Raw genomic sequence first — 20,942 nt, forward strand, 5'->3', positions numbered from 1 at the left:
GGTGCTCCAATCTCTTGGCAATAGAGACAATATTGTCTTCAAACCAGCCCCTTGACTGCCTTTGCAATCATACACAGAAGGCACTTTCCCCTGCAACAGAACTGGCTGCATCACCTGTAAATATATATCCAACACCACGCTCATTCAAGGCCCCTCTGGACAGTTACAGATCACTCAGATGACATCTTGTACCTCCAGGAACCTTATTTACTACAGCTCTTGCAGAAAATGCCCAGCTATCTACATTGGGGAAACAGGAAGGAGACTGGGAGACCACTTCAGGGAACATGCCAGGGCTGTGAGGATCAAAGATATCTCCAAGCTCATAGTCTCTCATTTCACCTCGAATGGCCATGATCATACTGATATCTCCGTCTGTGTCCTCAGAAGAGATCAGCTCTGTATATCAGAGAAAGTCAGCCATTCCTTCTCTCTCCCTACCCCACTGATGAAAGCTGCATCCGTCACCAGGAGTATGTCATTATTTCCAGGCCAGACTTTCAGAACTTCCTCAAAAGAACAAAATGTAGAAAGCATTTGAGATCTAAAGAGAACAAATGTAAATTTAGAACAAAGGGCTGTTTTCTTATAGTTTTGGCAATATTTAATTCCTGTTTGTGGTATATGTTTTGTATTTGGATGCCTTATGTAGTAAACTATAGGTTGAAAATGTCTCTTTGGTTCAGCATCAGTTCAGAGCAGAGTTCAGTCTTTTATTTTATAAGAACCAATTTACAGTTTTGTTTCTGAATATGTTTTCTCACTAGGAATGTGCCATAATGTCATGTCTACATCTTCTGTACCGTGAGCACATATTGTGACTGTGTTGTGACTCCCCCATCTTTTATATTTTGTCCAATGTAGCTGTGTCAGTAATGTTAATGCTCCTTTTGCACCTGTGTGGGTTTTGTGTTGAGCAGGTTCCAAATGTACCAAAGCTAATTCCTGTACCTGACATGTACTGGCGAATAAAAACGATTCTGATAATCACAGTGAGAATGAAATGGCTAAGTCTAGTTTTCATAAAAGGCAGAACCCAGGTACCCACATTAGATCTACTGTGAATATTTGGAAACAAATCTCTCTGTTTTGTGTTCTTTCTGTTAGTTCCGTAAATAAATAAGTGTTACTGCCTTCAAGTATTGTCAGTCATGTAAGATGCATGTGTTTAAATATACTGTAACAGTAGGATTCCCTGCCGCTGGCAAAGGTGAAGAATTCTAACACATGGGTGAGTGAGGACATGATAAGCAGAAGAAGGTTTCAGCTTTCTCAGCCACTGGAACCCTTTCCATGGCAAAGGACATCTGTGCAGATGTGACAGATTATATCTGAATCTGTCCTAAATCCTAGGCCACCAGTCGTCTTGGCACAAGAATCCAGAAAGCAATCCAGGCAAATTTCAACTAGAGCAGAAGGAGGGAGATAGCGAGGAGAATCGAGATGGAAGACATGAATCGAGATGGGAGAAGCAAATAAAAAACAACAACAAATTATCAGATAATTAAGTGTTGTTTAATTGCTTGGGGTTTCAGAAACACATTATATGAGATAAAAGATAGTACATTAGCAGACGATTATGATGTTATTAGATTCACAGAAACCCGGCTGACAGAGAAAGATAGAGAGGAATGTAACATTACCGGATTCAAGTTATTCCAACGTCCAGAGGGAGTGGCACAGCACTGTGTGTCAAAGAATGTATACTGTACATGTTTAGGAACTTAAGGTTCAAGAATCAAGAATCTCTGAATATTTGTGGGTCAGTTTTAGAAGTGTGCTACAGTGTGGTGAAAACAAAGTACACCCATTTAAGATTTTATGGTTGAACATATTAAGACATATTTAACCTTCACCCAATCCTCACCAAGTATGAACCAGATAAAATAACCTCAAATGACAAATAACACACACAAATTCTCCATCAACTTTGCTATAATTTATTTTAAAAATCAAGCAGCCTTCTATATCTTTGTGTAGAAAGTAAGTGCACCCCTTCATCCAGTAACCTGTGGGACCCCTTTTAGCAGCAATAACTTGAATTAAACATTTCTTGCAAGAGTTGATCATTCTCTCACACTGCACCTCTTCCTTATAGAACTGCTTCAACATTGTATAATGAAAATAAGAATTTAAGTGCAAAAGAAGAACAGGTTTTACAGTATGAGAGACTTCAACTTTCCCAGCATTGACTGGAAAAGACCCACAGTAAGGAATATCAACAGCATACAATGAGCACAATGACTGCAGGGTTAAGGAATGTTTGTAAAGATCTTGCATTTTCTAACGATCACGATTGAGGCAAGCAGAGGGGAGAGAGTGAGAGAACTGTGATAATAACATGTTGTGCTTTGAAATCTATTTTGAAACTGATCAGTTTGAGTCCAGAACAAATTTACAATGTTGGGAGAGCTGGCTTTGAAGGAATGAGACTCAGTGGAAGAGGAGTAAAATGGCATAAGACAGATACAGAATCAGTGGAAATGTATGGCAATATTTTCTACTAGAAGGAAAGAACACATTTATCTCAACAATGAGTAAATCAAAAGTTGAAAAACAGCATCCCGAATGGTTCGTAAATCGATTTGGAAAAATATGAGAGAAAAGAAAGTGCTTTATAAAATAAAAAAAAACACAAGAGGATGCATTTAAAGAAAAAGTGTAAAATGTATTGTAAGTGCAGGTACAAAAGGTTGTTAAAAAGACCGAGTGAAATTAAAAGGGCATATGGCAAAATATGGCAGTGGAAACTAAAATAATAAAACCTGTTTCAGTACTACAGCAGCAAAATCACTGTCAAAGATGACATAAAATATATCCAGGACTTTCTTTCAATCAAGATGGAGTGAGGCATGCAGAGGTGAGAGAGTGATTAGTAACACGAAACCTCTAGACAATGAGAGGGAAGTGGCTGTACAGTATTTCTTCAGGTGCTCACTGTGGAAGAGGTGAACAACACACCTGAGGCAGCAGACAAAGCTCTGTATTGGATAGTATTACCATAGGGAGAGGTGTTTTGGGTACTAGAAGCACTAAGAATTCAAAAATCCCCAGGGTCTGATGCTATCTAGTACTCAAGGAAACAAGAAAATTTAATTCAGAAGCCTTTGACTTTTCCTACAGTCCCTAAAGACGGAGTAGTACCCAGAGACTGGAGAACTGAAATTGTAATAGCCATCCATATAAGGTGAGGGAAAACTCAGCCATGTAATTATAGACCAATAACTCCACTTATATACTACATGAAGTAATGAAAACTATTGAAGAAAAGAAATTGAAGATTACCTACTGTATATGGGAATAATATCCTAAGAAATTATCAACATGGATTTTGAAAAGATATTTATTGCCTAACCAATTTGCTAGACTTTTCTGGTGACAACCATATAGATACACATACAGTACAGCATATGATAACGGTGTTTAAGGATTTTTTAGAAGGATTTTGATCATTTTCCCCCAAAAAAGATTAATCTTCAAATATCAGGTGGTAGGTGTTCACGGACGTGTCTTGATTGTGAATTTGATATTAAGTAGAACCCAAATCCCAATCTAAAAACGAAAACCAAAACAGGCAGGCGTCAAAGCCGAGGAGTGCAGGACAAAAACAAAGGTGAAATACAAAGGCGGATCGAAAAAAAAAGGAAGGCAAGGCTCAAGGAAGCCAAGCAAGGTCAAACTGGCAAGGTCAATACACAGGAAGACAGGCAAAAAACAGGAGTGACCCAGGAGGCAAAGTTGAAGCAAAAAAGAATATCAAAGCCAAGAGAGAACAAGTAGCAAGCAAGAAGCATGGGAACATCAAGACATGAGAATAAACTCAATGACTGAGCAGGCAGCACTGGTCTTAAACAGCAGCTGGTGAACAAGGTAAGTACTGGTTAACTGCACACAGGTGGGATGGATCTCTAGCCTGATCAAGCTGTTACAGTAATTGGCGAGTTAGCAAGTGTAGTGGAGGCTTACCTGGTAGAAGTGGTGTTTCAAGTGCATAGGCCAGGTTGTTGCGAGAGCAATGGAAACTATGTGGGAACTGCATTTAAAATCAAGAATAGGAGCCACGTCTCTACCCAAAGGGTTGTAGGAGTATGGAACTAAGTACACAGCCATGATGTTGAAACCCTAGTTTCTTTCAAGAAACGGCTGAATGAGCCCTTTGGAGCAATTAACTACTAACTACCAAACAAGCTACTGTAGAGGAGCCAGATGACCTCCCATCGGTTATAACCTTTCTTATGTTCTTATGGAATAGTGTTTTCCTAAGGAATGTTGCATTTCCACACTTCATGTGGATGTAAAACTTCCATTGCTCATTGCTAGCGCGGCAGATACTCACAGTGTATTACAGTTTATTAGCCCAGGTCTTTACTGAGGTTTATTTTATTTTTATACTACCTCATACATACAGTAATTGCTAATTAATCTGTCTTGTTCTAACCAATGTTATCATATAAACTGTGCAACTGTTATCAGCTAAAGGAATGAAATCCTCATACACATTAGGAACATTTTTTACTATTTTTACTTATAAGAAGTCTGATAACTGTAGGGGAATAACTGTAGGGGAATACTTACTTGGAAATCAACACAGAAAAAGTTGGAAAAGATCCTTGGATCAATTAACTACAAAGCGAACTGGATGGGCCAAATATTTTGAAAGCATTCAGAGGGCACTGATTTCACTATGCTGTGCCAAGAGCACACCTCCCTATGTATGACACTTCAGTACAATCAGCACGTGCAGGTACACTCTGTAGCGTCCTGCCCCAGACGTCTCTCTGGAAGCCATCTTTTCCACTTCTGTTTGCAAACTCATTCCCCCTTTCCCTTCCTCCATAAATAGGGGGCTGCTTTCCCTCTTTCTCTCGCCAACCGATGCCCTCTTGCCCCCTCTGTGCCTCCTGCGTACCCCTCCTCTCTCAGTGACAAGCACTCCCCCTTCAGCAGGTAAAGGGCAATGAAGCCAGAGAGCTGCAGCTGCAGTCTCCTGCTTCTCTTCCTACACTGCTGCCTCTGCAAGGGATGCTAGGGGGAATCACATACTGTACTTGCATTTCCTACTTGTATAACAGGTGATCTTAAAGTCAACAAACAACCGAGATTAAAGTGCTGAAGACCATGTGTCAGTCCATTCAGCCAGCCATTTTCGAACTGATTCTTTCAATTCAGAACTGTGGGGAGCCGGAGCAACGGGCGCAAGCTAGGGTACCCCCTGGACAGGACACCTGTCTCATTTAGCAGTCTTTGATAAACAAAATCCTACTCCTGTTATCTCTTGTTGAACTGTAATTTATGAAACTTTAAGGACTACACATCATTACCTTGTTTATGTTTATTGAATGTGTGTATGCATAAGTGACAGCCCTATCTCAAATAATTCAGGTGGGTAGCTGCATCTGCATGCGTAGGCTGCAAAGGAACAAGTAATAGCTTTATTCCATGCTAAAAAGAGAAGAAAGAAAACACAACGTTTCGGCTGTGGAGCCTTCTTCGGGCATGAACATTTTTAGTCTGTGAGCTCAAAATGTAAGCCAAATGTTTTGTTACGGGATGTCATTGTTGTGTTTTCTTTCTTCTCTTTTCAGCATGGAATAAACCTATTAAACTTAGTCCTATTTCAAATAATATGGGAACTATTTTCAAAACACAAAATGTCAGAAACATTTTTTCAGTGTTACAGCTCCTCGTCTGTGTTTACGCACTGTCGAACGTGCGGCGCGCCTTTCGGAAGTATTCCGCAACGCCCAGCGCACCTGTGGTCCACCCCACAGGGTTTCGGTTTCTTTTCGGTTACTTTGTATCCAAACCTTTGCTTGAACTGCAGTAGCAAAATCGCTGGTCACTCAAGAGCGTTTACAGCAGCAAAGAGTCAATTAATACAATTTAAGCGACACAGTTAAAGTGTGTCGCAGCTACCCGCCTGAACTACAATTAAAGTGTTCCTATCGTACACTTTATTTTAAAATATTGATTATTTTTTCGTGTTCAAATGAGTGCTTTGATATGAATCGAATAAAATTTTAAGAAAGACAAGAAGGATGTCTTTCTCGCAAAATCAATCTTTATAACAATATGAACGTTTATACTATCGGATTGTTTTTCTAGCGATTGCCATCTTAGACAAGTTCAGACCAGTGCAATTTCAAAGGACTTCTAAATTCACCATGTAAATAAATGTATTGCAATTCAACCAACCCAAAGAAAGTTTTAAAGATTAATAAAACAGAAAATTGTAGCAAGTGTATCATGCCACAGAAGTACTGTCTACCACGCCCCATGAAAAGGTGACTCTGCTCCATTCTCACTTTATAAGTGACTTAGTGAAGGACTTCCTCCGCGGTGACGAGTGTTGTTTTTTGTGACTAAGAAACAGAGAAACTAGACTCGCTGAAGGGCTGCAGCTGTAGATCTGGAAAGGCAAGATGCGTGCGAATTGCTCAGAGACCGGCTAAAATCCACTTCAGACACCCGAACGCCTAAATCCTAAATGCTAAATCAGAGGCTCCTTACTGCTGTTTTCTTTCTGGTACTAAAGGCAACAGGTAATTTATTTTCACGTGGTTAAGTGTCATAAGTGTGCAAAAGTGCTTGGGAACTTGTACTGCAAAGTCTAGTATAAATTCGTTATGAATAGAAATAAACGTTATTAGTTTTTCCACTACGAATGATTGAAAGGAATCATCTGTCGTTGTGAAAAAGGTTTAAGTAATACTGTCATTTGTTTTTCGTAGTTTCACTGCAGCCAAAAGAAAAATAATTACTACCGTAAACTGTATTCAGTACAGATGGAGTTATGCTCGAATTCTGATCGAAGTGTTTTAAAGTGGACACTTGTACAGTATGTATACCGGTTTTCTTACGGTTTAAAAAAAATGTAGTTAGTACAACTAATAGAACTGTAGTTACTTTAGTTAGTAAAACTAGTTTTCTGGGAAGTGCTGTAGAATACGATAATAAACCCATCAGCACAATGCACCAGCGTAATGCAAAAATGTATTGTAATTCATAGCCGCCTATTCTGTATGTACAGTATGTGATCCCGCATGTACAGAATATATGCATGAATTTCGTACAAATCCTAATAACGTAGTGATTTGAATTCGGTTGATTTACTGCTTGACACGTTTGACTGGGGGGCTCCTTTTTTACGTGGGACGGGCGATGATGGGGTGGGGGGAGATATCCCGATATGTATACTTTTCAGTGAGCTGAAGTGGGACCTCCTCCCTGTCTCTCATTGACAACTTCATATTAAAAAGAAAAAGAACTGTGTGTTCTCTGGAGAAAGACTACTGTGTGTAATTGAATACCCTATATACTGATGTGTACACCTTTGTTTTGCAGTGTAGCTCTTTGATATAATCTGGGGCACCAGCTAGGGCTGCGTTAAGGTTGTGATTTGCACTTCCATTAATACTTAAAATATCATTCTACAAACCACTTAGACATTTTTTTTTAAATGCAAGTGATTATAGTCTTTGTTTCTAAGCCAGCATTGTTATGTGAGCAAGAAGCTAATTATTACGATCAAGAGTAAATTGTTGAAGTTAAATGATCAAAGGTAAACCGATCAAGAAGATAAAAGTGCTTGAAAGGCAGCAGACTATTCTGGCACAATAGTACAGCCTAGACGTTAAAACATTAGAAAAAATGCTTGTTTATGGAAACTATGTTGATTATGGTGTGAATTCAGACAATCTGGAAGATTAAAAAAGCAGGGTGTTGTTAATAGGCCATGGTGTAAGCCTTTCTTAAGGAAACACACAAAAGGCTCATATTGTACCATGTATCTAAATAGAAATATACAGTACCTATGTAGTCTGATAAAATAGAAAATTATTATTTTTTTGAGTCAGCAGCCAAACTGTCAGTTCTTATGTGAATTGACAATTTGCAATTGATTTGTCAAATAACACACAAACATGCCCTGCTAAGTCCATATAGTCTTCACCTTGGTTTTGTCTAGCAATCTGTGATGCAGTAACTGATTAACCTAGAGCAAGATTATGAGTTACACTTGAAAAATATAGCCATGAGGGGTTTCCCTGGCTTTAGAGAACTGACACATTTGGGGTCATTTTTAGTCTGAGAACTTCCTCCTTGAAGTATTCCTAAGGAACTCAGTGATGTATACGTTCTTCAAATGCATGGTTTTCTGTGTTACTGATTAGAAAGACATTTGCAATTGTAAATAGTACATAGTATAGTAGACTTTCTAGAACTCAAAGACTATGGAAGATTGTTGTGGCCTTTTCTGAAGTAGCAGAAAATGCAGGCAGAAAATCTTCAGAAGTAGGTAGGTTTGCCCCCATTCCTCTACACATAATTCTTGACTCCTCTCACTGCCAGCTTCCATTTGATACATTATTATAACTTACCAAGCAGCTGCTTACTCACAGCCTCATACCTGCACTGTGAAACATGAATTATTCTATATAGAATCTACTGGCATTTAAAGCCCCTAAAAACAAAATCACTGTTTTATGCTTTAAAATATTTTATATACATTATATAATACATTATATGTTTAGGGACAATCAAGTCACTATTACTTCTACAGCTTTACTTTTTAATATTTTTTTGTGTTGTCTCATTAAAACCTACAGTCTTAAAACATCTAAATTCAAGAATTTTCATAATGTGTACAAAAAAGTTTGAGTAAATTTGGTTTATATTATTTACCAATCATACATATGTAAAATTAATTAAATGAAATATGAATGACCACACATTCGTTTGAGAATTTTTATGTGACCTTTAATCCCTCTTATCTAGTCCATTGATATCAAACCACTTTGACTGTTTCCTGTTACATAACCATTTGGCTTGAAAGTTAGAGTGATAGCGTTTGTCATGTGGAAATGACATGAATCTCACAAAGATCAAGCAGTTCTTGCTTTCTGCCAGTAATTGTGTGCATGGAGTTAACTGTTTATTGAAAAAATGAAAGATAATTTTCTTTCAAAAGGCAAGTGCACTCCATGTTTAAAAATTCAGCAGAGAGCTGTAAAGTAAGTATATATTGTATGCTGATTATACTTAGTACATATAAGAGTGCCTCATTAATAAACATATTATTCGATTATGTACCTATGTCCTTAATGAGTATGTTGGATTGCTTGGAAAAGACCTATTTACCGAGTAACAGTGACTTCTCCTTCGCTCGGAGCTATACCAAAATGGCAGCGATGCCAGGAGACGACATGGTAGGTTTTGTAGAAGAATTACATCTATTTCTATATCCAAACTGAACTCCCTTAATGGTGGCTATTCTACTGAGAAATTGAAAATGAAAATGTAGCAAGGCTTGTATTTTTTCACGGGCCTCATTCAGTTAATTAATTTGCATAATCCAAAATGGGAAGTAGGCAACAATGTGTCCATAACAATTATTTCTTTTTCAGAGGTAACCTTCGGCTCTGCTGAGCGCCAGCCATGTGAAGTTTACTTCAAAGCCTATAACCTGAGAAATATTGTGGAGTGGAGGCCGGGAAATGGCAGTGAAAATGGAACACACTACAGAGTTCAGTATGCAATGTAAGGAGAATCTGGCAACATCCCTAGTTTCCTGTGCTTTGCTGTCCTTCCGGTGTCTCTCTCTGGGGCTATATATTTCCGGGTCTCTCACTTACCTTCGCTCAGCACTGACGTTCGGATGTCCTGAGACCCGCCTAGCACCAGGTCGCCGCTCCGTCCGTGGCCTGAAGGCATAGGTTTCTATACGGCACTCCTGAACTCTTTGCACTGCTGAGCCCGGGCTAACTCCCTGTTCCGCCGCCTCGCATTGGGTCTTTTCCCGCTCTCCTGCCTCTGCACGGTTCGTCCCTTCTGACATCCGTGACACTAGCTTCGTAAAATCTACAGTATTTTCAATTACTGTATCACCTGCAAACTTACTCTTCTTGTTTTTTATGACTATCTCATCAAATGGCACACAATACAATAAAGAAGACAACAGCACACAGCTTTGTTAAGCAGAGAAAAACACTCCCACCATAATGAAAAACTTCAGAAACCTGAGACCTAAACTCAAATTCAATGACCACCAGACCTCAATAAATGCTGCATCTGCATTAGGCAATTTAAAATTATTGGTGCTGTATTACTTCAATGTATTATGGTCACTGAATAGCAAGATTACAGTCCTCAAACAGCCTAGTGCAAAACATGCACAGCATTTCCTACCTATGGATAAAATTAATCAAGTTTTCCAAAGCAAGTCAAACCTTAAATGAAAATAAAGAAGAGTTATCACTGATAAGAGAGTCTCTTGCCATATCTTGCCATATCTTTTAAACGTGAAAAATGTGTTAGAAGACTGGGGGAGGGGTGGTGTCTCTCTGCACTGGAAGGGATTTTCCATAAGAGGTTTGGATTCTGAAAGTATTGGTCAAAATGCATGTTAATGTGGAAACTTGAGCTCACATCCGATAGTTGAGAGACTCCAGGTTTGGATGTCATCTCCATGCCAGTGCGGATCATTGTGCTTTTTGTCTCCGTTTATCCAGCTACGGTGAGGAGAAGATGGGGAAACCAGTGTGGAGGTTTCCAAGGCAGTGCAAGGAAGTTGTCGGCACATGGTGTGACCTTTCAGAGGAGACCAGTGACCTGGATGAGCAGTACTACGCTCGGGTGAAGGCTGTTGGTAAAGGACCCTCACAATGGAAGACCACTGAAAGATTTAACCCAAAGCTGCAGAGTAAGTAATTCACTGCAAATTATGTTCACCCCAAAAGAAAAAAAAACCTTGGGAAAGTTTTGAATCACCATCTCTAGCTGCATTGACTAAAAATATTTTTTTTGTCATTAACCACATTTATTCCTTTGACCATCCCAATCACTTCTTTTTATTATTCTAGCAATAAAATGAAATCTAAGATATGTCCAGTTGTTGTCCACTGCCCTTTACACCTGCAGAAACCAATCAAGATGTTAAGGCATACACGATGCAGTGAAAAAAAGTGAATGCAGTTCAGTGCTGCAAAAAATGAAAATCGCAATTCAATTTTGTTTTCAACAGCTGCTTTTGGACCCCCACTGCTAGAAGTCGCAACCAGTGAGAGAGCCCTCCATATCAAGATAAAAGGTCCGATGAGATGGCAGAAAAGTAACACAGAAAATGCGAATTCTATGCTGGCCTACTATCCAGATATGAAGTACAATGTGTCCATCTACAACAACGTGACAAAACAATCAGTAAGTTCTTTTCACAGATTAGTTTTGAACTCAAGGAACTCGTGCTTTATTGCTTCCCTTGCAGTGAGGAATTCTAATGCCGGCTTCAAACAGATCAAAGAGAGTTAAATATTTAAATCATATAAGCTTGTTAGTCACCTAAAAATGGAGGGACCTCTCTGTTAAAAACGGGGCTGCTGCAAGTTGGGAGTTCTGGCCTTTACCTTTATTTTCAGTACCTGGCTTTTTGGAACAGAACAGTCTGAGAAAGTGAAACCTTTCTATGTATTTTAGGGGTTTTATGTGCTGAACAGGACGTGCTGTAGTTCAGCAAAGTTCATCATGTTTTCAAAAGTACTTCCTTCTCAAAAGAATTACTGTCGAAATAGGGAAGTCACTGCAGCAATGTACTGTACATGAACAATCATTTACCTACAGTAATCAAAGTGTTTTGTGATAAAAAAGTAGTCCGTATATAATGTGACTGTATTGGTAAGGTACAAGGAAAAGCAGATTGTAATATCTGTAATATTTGTAAATAAAATGTGATACATTTCACAGTAACATACTGATTCTGAAAATGAATGCTAAGTATGAAGAAATGTAATATATTGAATTAAGTTAGTGTATTTTACTTAGAAATGTAACATCACCCCTTAATACTCAGTATGTTGTGTCACATTTGTAAAAGGTTTAATGAGGCAGCACACCAGCTTCTTTTAAGGTACTGTACTACTTGAACTGACTAAATGTACTGCGCTATAAAATTGTCCATTTATGTATTTTTAGTGGAGCTTCCTTCTAAACAAGAACTCGGTAGAAGTTGGGATGCTGGACTACAACACACAGTATTGTGTGTCTGCTAGGTCCTATTTAACACTACCTTTTAAATGCGATCCTTCCAAAGAGCTCTGTGTCACCACTCCGAAAGGTAAGAGAGAGGCAAGGAAGGTAAATTCGTTGCACATGTACTCAGAACACGTTTTTCTGAATTTTTTGTCCTTCACCAGGAGCAGAACTAAGATATGCTTTCAACATTTAACTTTGTTAAAAGGCAGAGAGGTTATGGTTTATCATATAGTATATAGCACACACTGACAGTAAAATTGAACTTCCCCACCATCTGTGGTGGTTTGGCCTGAGTTCAATGTTATAATATTGTTTTTGGTCTTTTCAAAATGTGTAAGGTCCTGGTATTTTTTACTACAATAGGTTTATGTTCAATTAAAAGTGACAAAACATATTGCATTTGTCATATGATGGAAAGCTTCAGGACTGTCATAAGACAGCAGTAGTTATACTTGTGGAATTTAGGAACAATGACACAACTACATACTGTATATGGGACTTTCTATTTAAACAATGTAATATTTGTGTAATGAATGCCATCATGAGGTAGCTTCAATTGTGTATTGTGTACTAAACTACAAGTAAACTGCATTAATTCATAAATCTAAATCATTTTGATGGGAATTTTCTTGTCTATTTTTGTTTTAATTCAGTGCTATAAGATTTTACTGCAAGGTTAATGCAATTTTTTCAGAGAAAGTAGAGCTTGTAAACTACTTGTAAATGACTAAAAAGCAACTTAGTTTCTAAACACCTGTTTAATCCTCTGTGTATGACATTTGAAAGTGTACATTTTGGTCTATTGTAATGAGAGGATATGAATTGCCTTTTTTTAGATACATTTTCAGATTGGATTATTGGGATTATATTTGGATGTGTTTTGCCTTCCGTGATTGCTCTGCTCCTGCTAATATTTTTTGGATGCCTGATCTACAACTATGTGTTTGGAAACAAACAGAACCAGCCTTCGCCTCTGGTAAATGTTATTTTTAAATTGAATGTTGCCTGTTGAAAAAAATCTATCACTATCAAGTAGATAAACCAGCACCGGGTGTGTACAGTGTTAACAGCATGGCAGGAACAAAGGTACAAAGACGAGTTTCAGTAACATTACTTATCATATTTCAACATCCCTAACAGGTTTTATCGAGGTGATTTACTGAAAATATTTCTGCTTTATTTTAAATTCTAGTAACTTTAATGATACAAATATTTTAGATAATCACTAAAGCCACACATTGATATGCAAATACGGTTCTCAGTAATCCACCTGGTCTGAGTTCTACTTCACATCAGGCACTTTCAAAGCATGATTATATCATATAGCATTTTTAGAATATTCTGAGAAAGAAGTATTATGTGTTAACACATCTATTATTCCTTTAATGTGTTTTTTTAATTTTGTAGCACATACTGTATGTTTTCTTCTTTCTTATTTGAAAGATGTTACATAAGAAAAATCCATAACATTAATCTGGTTTACGTGATAATATAATTATCACAGTTTTTGTCCTTGGGATTTGCAGAGTGATAAAGGCTAATTTCAAAAATAATTTCATTAAGGTCAGATGTATTTTAGGAATCCTGTTTTGAGCATTTCATATCATTAGAATGCATTACATTACAGCATATTTCTCCTAAAGGAGACAAACAGCCTGTGTACAGATGTTCTACATAACATAAAACAAGTTTAAATTTGGTTTAAAACTAGGCTTGCGGTCCAGGAATGAATGTACTGTAATTCATCATTGAAAGAAACACCTCCAGGACATTGCTTTGTTAGCATTACATACAGAACATCATACCAAAAGAAGCAAAAGAATTCGTTAATTGAAATTTTGACTATGTTAGGATTTCTGTTGTTGTAAAGCAAGATTGCCAGAGTGGGAAGCAACACAATCTGAATCGAGCACAGTTGCCTTGACCCTTGGAGCTCCAATATAGGAGAGGCTGGCTCAAGCTAATGTTCATTAGGAGGTGCCACCAGGAAGTCCTCCAGAACACAAGAGGACGGGGGGATTATTTATTTTCAGTGGATAACATGGGACGGAGCAGGCTGAAATCCTTTTTAACTTGATTTCTGGAAATCTACAGTTGTATGAGAAAATATATTTGAACTGTTTATCTAGTATTTTAATCACCTTAAATTATTATTAAGCCATAGACCCCCCAGTTCCTACAGTACCCTGGAGTGAATGGCTACTTCTCTTTACAGCCGCAGGGCTAACAGTTCTGTCGGCCTGCAAATGTTCATGTTTTTCCGGATTTTTCTGGAAGCTAATATCAAATATATCATGCCACATTAAAACACAAAAAGAGCATTGAAATGAACACTGTTCTCTACCTTACCCAGGGTCATCCTGGTGCAATGCATAAGCCATACTGTACATACTCAGTTAAAAATGGTAAAAAAAATGTAATTCATAGCAAACAATCATTTTATATTCCTATGTATTACTACTTTACTGTAATTTTTTAAGGATTAAAATAATAGTATTGCTGGAAATTAATTTTCTAAGGCTAATTCTCAACAATAAACTGTGAAAAGTAGGATGTTTGTAAATATTGACAGTCTCTGATGGGTTTAAATCCGATTATCTTTCTGTAAACAGATTAACTCACCGGTTTGAATGTGTAATATACTGTACTGTGTATTGTTTGTTTTACAGCTATTGCCACATGACCCTGTTTCTGAGGCAAAATGTATATTTTGTCCTCCTGAAAGCTCAACAGTGAACTTTATCACCTTTATTGATCTGAAAAATGTGCCACTCTTTCTTAACCAACTCGAAGGGGTGCTTCCGCCAAAAGGAAATGTGCCTTATGCCTCCCAGGCCCTGGCACACCTGACAAAGAGCACATCCAAAGACATGATTTATTTGCATAATCAAGAATGCCAGACAGCTTCAAGACGTGCAGAGTGCAGACCGTGCTCTGGCAGTGGGGATCCTGAGTACAGCATTGTGCTCCAGGCTCAAGCACCTTCTGATCAAGGTTACAGTGAAAGGGAGGAAACAGCAGAAAAGTGTTCTTGCAAAGATGTGTCCCTCTCTGCACCCAGCCAGGATTGTGCAGCACGACCAGTGGCTGTAACGTCCTTTGGCCTTCACGCCAACAGGCCAGAGCCAGTGATCCTGAATCCGCAGACAGGGCACAGTCCCCTGGAATTCCCAGAGGAGGAGCCAGAGAAAGAGGGATGTATTTTTGTGGACTGGGACCCAGAGACCTGTAGGTTACAGATCCCACAGCTGTCTGCATTTGAAGATGAAGTTAATGCAAAGGAAGAGGAGGAACGCGAATGTGACCTGGAGGAGAACAGAGAGATCTTGGCCAGTGTGTATGTGAGGCAATCTTCAGAAGAGGGGTTTGAACACGAAGAGCTCCCCCTAATACATCTGGATAATCTCTGGGATCTACGTGTGAACATGGAAGAATAAATCATGCTGGTCTGTTCTTCCATGCCTTCCTGATAAGTATGTAATTGCTAAAGAGCAAAATGTTTACATTGGTGAGTGCTTTTCTCTCAGTTTTATAAAGAGCAGATTATTAAAAGTGTTGACGTTATAATACTGCATTTTAAGGCCAGTAAAAGTGATACGTAAGTATTTAAATTAAGTATTTTGTACCACTAATTACCAGTGGATTTAGTAGTTTATTTTAAAAACATAATTTAAGATTGGGATTGTGCCACAAACTGAAAAACCTAGCTGTACAGTACCAGTAAGAAGTAGCACTGGTATTTTACTCAAATGTATAAACAAACTTAATTAAACCTTAATAAGCTAAACATGTTGACTAGACTGTGGATCTGCGTCAGCATGTTAGCTACATAGGAACAAGGTGAAGCTAATTCGACTCTGAAAAGTAAAAAGAAAGAAGAAAAAACACAGTTTTAGCTTTGGAGCCTCTGTTAACAACAAGACTATTCCGGCGCTATAAAGACATGACCTGAGACTGTCTGCTGAGCTGAAATACTAACACAGAGCCTTGGCCAATTACTCACCATGTTACAATATGAAGACAGATTAAAATTCAATATCTGGGGTCAAGTTCAACCACTTGTCCTACACATAGACAGAGACTATTACTCTAATTTGCTTAGCTAAATTATATTCTTTAAAATATTCATAATATTAAAATTCTAGCATTATAAAAGTATCTAATTGTGTAGTTTCTAAATCTAAAGTCGTAACGTGAATCTGAGGCAGCAACAAAGTGTTGAAACTGTTCATGGTTTTGAATACCAGTAAAGACAAAGAAGAAGGGGACGTGGTCAAAGTCTTTAAAAGAAGGTTACATTTTCATTTTTGTATTTTTAAAATGAAAGTATTGGTAGACGACAGAGTCCTTTATTTTAACTGAAACTGTGTAAATTATGTTTTAAATAACTTGTATTTTTCCTTTCTTGAGCAGAACTAGGACATGGCAATATACAGTGCCCTCCGAAAGCATTGGGACAAAAATAAGAAATTGGCGTTTCCCTGTTGCATTCACGAGAAATTGAAATCCACATTCAACAAATTATTCTGAGTCAGAGTTCAGAATGTCGCCTTTTATTTATTGGAATATGTTTTGCAAACACAATTAATCGTTTTTCAACCAAAGCAAATATTGGGTTCAGTCCCCTCAAATGTAGGTGATACTGTACTCCATCCACCGTGCGTCACTGGAGAATGCTCATGGCCATTGGCTGTTCCTGTTTTCCTCCACACCTTAGCCCTCCCAGCACTTTCATAGATGTTTCTTCTGGTTTCTTTTGTCCATAAAACCTTGTTCCAGCACTCTGTGGCTCATCTCTGTATTTTTATTTTTTCAAATGCCAATTTTTTCGAGCCCTGCTGTTCTTGCTGCTGATGAGGGGCTCACACCTTGCAGTACAGGCTCTAAAGTTTTCTTGGTGACGTCTTCTGCAGACTTTTCCACTTAGAAATATTTTTCTGTCATCTACGGCATGGTCTTTATTGGATGCCCTGTTCTCAGTCTGTTCTTGACTCCTCCAGTTTATTCCTTTTTCTTAAGAACATTCCAGACTTGTTGATTTTGTAATGCCAAGAGCCTTACTAATTTTGCTGATGGTCATTTGCTTTCCTCTCATTTTCAAAATGGCCTTCCTTTCTGTCATAATGAGTTCTCTGGTCTTCATGTTGGTTTTTGCTGACTAATTCAAGCGAAAGACTTCAGAAGCAGTTTCAAAAGACCTCACCCATGCCTAGACCTTCACAACTCTTTTATGTGTGTGAACTGCAAGCAACATATAACCCCTTGGCGATTATGCTCATCTAAAATGTGGGAGTTTAACCAAAAAAGTGTTGTTGTTACTGTATATAATGTATATATTAAACATTTATACATAAAAATACCCATAGGTAGAAGGGGATAGTCTCTCCATTTGTCTCATATTCATCTTGTGATTTGAAATCCAAATTTCCTGAGAATACAGCTACAGTATAATGGGTGAATTTGAACTCTTGTCCCAGTACTTTTGGAGGGCACTGTATGTATATATACAGTATGACAGCAGTAACTATCCATGCTGTCAGGTGCTTTTTGGAAATGCAAGCAAAGTTAATGAAGGAAACCATTTGTGATTCTATTCAAAAATGCAAAATCATTGGATTTGTTTTTCCTCTTTTAAAGTATTTGTCCTAATTTCTGTATAACTTACAACGATAGTATATGTTTATGTTTTATGATAGTAGTGAAGAATAGCTTTTAACAAGTTATTTGATGTGGCTTTTGATAAATTACTGAAATGACAAAAGTTTATGCAACTGATATTACACTGAAAATGGGTTTTACAAACAAGCATAATGTTTTTTTGATAGCTTATTTTTAAGAGTCTGTGGAAACTGTTTAACTAGGAGGGTAATATGTATAGTTCTGTACAAAGCCCACTGCACGCTGGAACTTGTAATCATGCTGTAAATGTGTTGTGTTCGGGGTGGTACTGGTGCAGAGCGGATCCAGGAAGGGACCATAAAAGCCAAGTACCAATCACTGTTGTAACTATTAGTGAGTTATCAAATGCTGTGCTTGTTTTTAGTGTTGTTCAAAGTTGAACTTTATCTTAACTTTATCTTTAAATTATCTTGTGCAATTCTTACATGCCTTAGCAAAAAAACCTCATCTTTACTGGAACTTTTTTTTTTTAAGGTTTCAATGCAAAAGAAAAAAAGAAAGATGGAACATTTTTGCATTGCTCTACTCTTTTCACTCAATGATCACACAATATTCTGTAGTAATTGTTAGACTGAGATTTCTACCACTGTGATGTAAGCTACCGGTTAATTCTGTTAATTAAAACAGTTACTGTACATTCAGATCGGTGGATAGTACAAAAAAAGTTGTTTTGTTCTATAGCATTGTTTTTTGGCCATGCTTTGTTTAGCATGTTTTGTTCATGTTTTTGAAAATAACGATCAAACTAATTGAAGACTGCTAAATGACGAACTTTGTTACATCTTTTCCCTACTAAATTGAGTTAATGACAAGGAAGTTAGTACAGTAAAACAGTAGAGGTATTGAGTAAATTGATGATGCTCATATCTTACATATATACTGAAATAACTCTGGACTTTTCTCAGCATTGTATGTGTAATAAATGGGATATCTCAACATTTTACAGTACAGTATGTGTTTTTTCAAAGGGAGTTTCGTGTAGTGATTTCAGTAGTATTTTTCACGTGATTCTCACATATACTTTGTCCTTTTCAAACAGGATGTTTCTTCTACACAAACCACAGCTCACACAAGTCTGACACTGTCCTTCCTTAAATAGTTTCTCTGGAACGTGCTACAGAACAATGGAAGAATCTTACAAACCGATTCAATTGAAAAAAAAATGCTTAAGATGTACCGTCTTATGAAAGGATGCTCGCAACAAGAAGTAAGATGGTAGTTTTGTTCATTCATAGGTAAGGAGATTCATCCAGGGAAACTGTACGGGTGGAGTCGAAATCACAAGTTTACAATTTCAAGGAAGAAGACTTGGGTGGAATGAGACCAGGATTAAGAGAAGATTGAGGAAGGAGAGATACAGAACAGATGAAGAATGAGAGGCCACTGTTTAAAGAGATACTGCTTCAGGGGCAGTACACATTCACAACAAGAGGGAGCAAATCAAGGTTTAAAAGGCAGTATCCCGAACAGTTTAACAAATCAAAGCAAACTGATTAAAAAAAAAGAAAGCACTTTATAAAATGATTATAAAAATAAATTACAACCAATAGTAAGCACAGGCAAAAAAGGATGCTAGAAAAGTAAAGAAATATTTTAGGTATGTCTCCTATTAAAGGGAGACACTGACTGGACACTAGACCCACACTCAAGTGTGAATATAACATATTTGTAGAAAAATTCAGTCCACAGATTTGAACAATTCTTGAACATTAATGTAACCGATTCAGAATGTTTGAACATTTAATACATTAATCACATTTGTTGCCAGTGCAAAATAAAAACTACTGTAGAATTTAAAACTTGCAGATCAGGTGTCCAGTGATTTGCAAGACATGTAAGACAGGGTCCTTCTGCTCAGGGTGTACCCTGAAGCTACAGTACCAATGTCCCTCCCTAGAGGGTTAAATCTGCACTCTGCACACATGCTTTTTCTGACTGGTCTTCAAGACCCTTGATGCATGTTGTAACGAAGCACGTTGCAGATACTTTTGTTCTGAACAGATTTGTAATGCAGATGCTTTAATTATTTTTCCCGTATGCATAGAGATAATGCACCATGTCTATGCAGTTCACCTTTAAAAACCTTTTCTCATGCATACATTTTAAAATATTTAGACTCACAATGCAGCAATGCAAGCAACTGGTTTACAAAAGATCCCTTTTCCCCATTCAGCCACATTGAACTCAACACACTTTAAGACTAGGAATCTTCCTGGCAACACTATGGTCATACTGCACAGTAGATTGTGCAAATACTGTAATATCATTCCTAGTAGAAATAACACAAATATAATAAACTGATTGCAAATGAAAAAGTGTAAAAGTACACATATGAACCTCCAATGTGAATCCTACAGACTGGTGGTAACAACAAAGAAAACATCTTGTCTTAAGTAAGACCTTGTCTTACATGTCTTGCAAATCATTAGGCTTCTGATCTGCATGTTTTAAATTCTACAGTAGCTTTTATTTTGCACACACAACAAATGTGCATAATTGATTAATATATTAAATGTTCAAACGTTTTCAAGAATTGTTCAAATAATGGGCTGGATTTAAAAAAAAATAATGTTATATTTACATTTAACTTTTATTTATCCCCCAAACACAATTCACTGACATTTAGGTCTTTATTCGGTTTTATCATCACATAGCAAGAAAGACGTTTTTTCTTTGCCAGGCATTTAAAACACATAACCACAAATGTGCGGTGCACTCCAAAAACATTTAGAAGCAAACTCAATTTCTTACTTTACAATTAAGCAATTTGTGGCCATTATAATACACATTAATCATTGTAATAATAATTAGAAAAAGCTTTGAGTACTTCTGTGCCTATATTTAATCATACTAGACCAAAAATATACTTTGTGGTCATCCCAATGATTTCAAGTGTATGTAACAGATTCACCAATTTCACATCTGGTTGCATATTGCTTTGAAGCAATAACAGCATGATATCTGTGACCCACGGAGTCAAACATGCTCTTTGCGGAATCATCTGAGATACAGTACTTTACCAAGCTTTTAATGAAACAGCTTGGAGTTTTTGCCTCTTCTTGGGTGTTTTGAATTTTTTCTTCTGTATGTAATATACATACACAGTTAAAATGTGCTCTTGACATGTGACTTGATCAGGTGTACTCCTTGGTTACACTGTCCTTATCCTTTGGGATCTATTCTCACAGTGAACCGCTTCTCTATAATTATGGAAACATTTATTACTGTGAAATCAGAGA

General features: G+C 37.4%; 1 protein-coding gene across 1 annotated transcript; it reads left to right on the plus strand.

Annotated features, from left to right (window-relative positions):
* The first annotated feature begins 6,314 nt into the window (after window positions 1-6,314).
* LOC148840304 (interleukin-20 receptor subunit alpha-like) lies at window positions 6,315-18,639 on the plus strand. The gene is made up of 7 exons (XM_088908688.1): window positions 6,315-6,542; window positions 9,405-9,537; window positions 10,509-10,699; window positions 11,021-11,196; window positions 11,965-12,106; window positions 12,861-13,000; window positions 14,694-18,639. The coding sequence occupies exons 1-7, from the start codon at window positions 6,488-6,490 to the stop codon at window positions 15,459-15,461; spliced, it is 1,605 nt and encodes a 534-aa protein (XP_088764814.1). The 5' UTR covers window positions 6,315-6,487; the 3' UTR covers window positions 15,462-18,639.
* The last annotated feature ends 2,303 nt before the right edge of the window (window positions 18,640-20,942 follow it).

The sequence above is a fragment of the Atractosteus spatula genome, chromosome 2 (genome assembly GCF_055471065.1).
Source record: "Atractosteus spatula isolate fAtrSpa1 chromosome 2, fAtrSpa1.hap1, whole genome shotgun sequence".
Classification (NCBI taxonomy): Eukaryota; Metazoa; Chordata; class Actinopteri; order Semionotiformes; family Lepisosteidae; genus Atractosteus; species Atractosteus spatula.

Bases quoted from the DNA above. Each gene is read 5' to 3' on its own strand.
- LOC148840304 (XM_088908688.1), top strand. From the start codon at position 6,488: ATGCTAAATCAGAGGCTCCTTACTGCTGTTTTCTTTCTGGTACTAAAG. The intron at 6,543-9,404 runs GTAATTTATTTT...TTTCTTTTTCAG, and splicing joins TCTGGTACTAAAGGCAACAG to AGGTAACCTTCGGCTCTGCT. The intron at 13,001-14,693 runs GTAAATGTTATT...TTTGTTTTACAG, and splicing joins AGAACCAGCCTTCGCCTCTG to CTATTGCCACATGACCCTGT.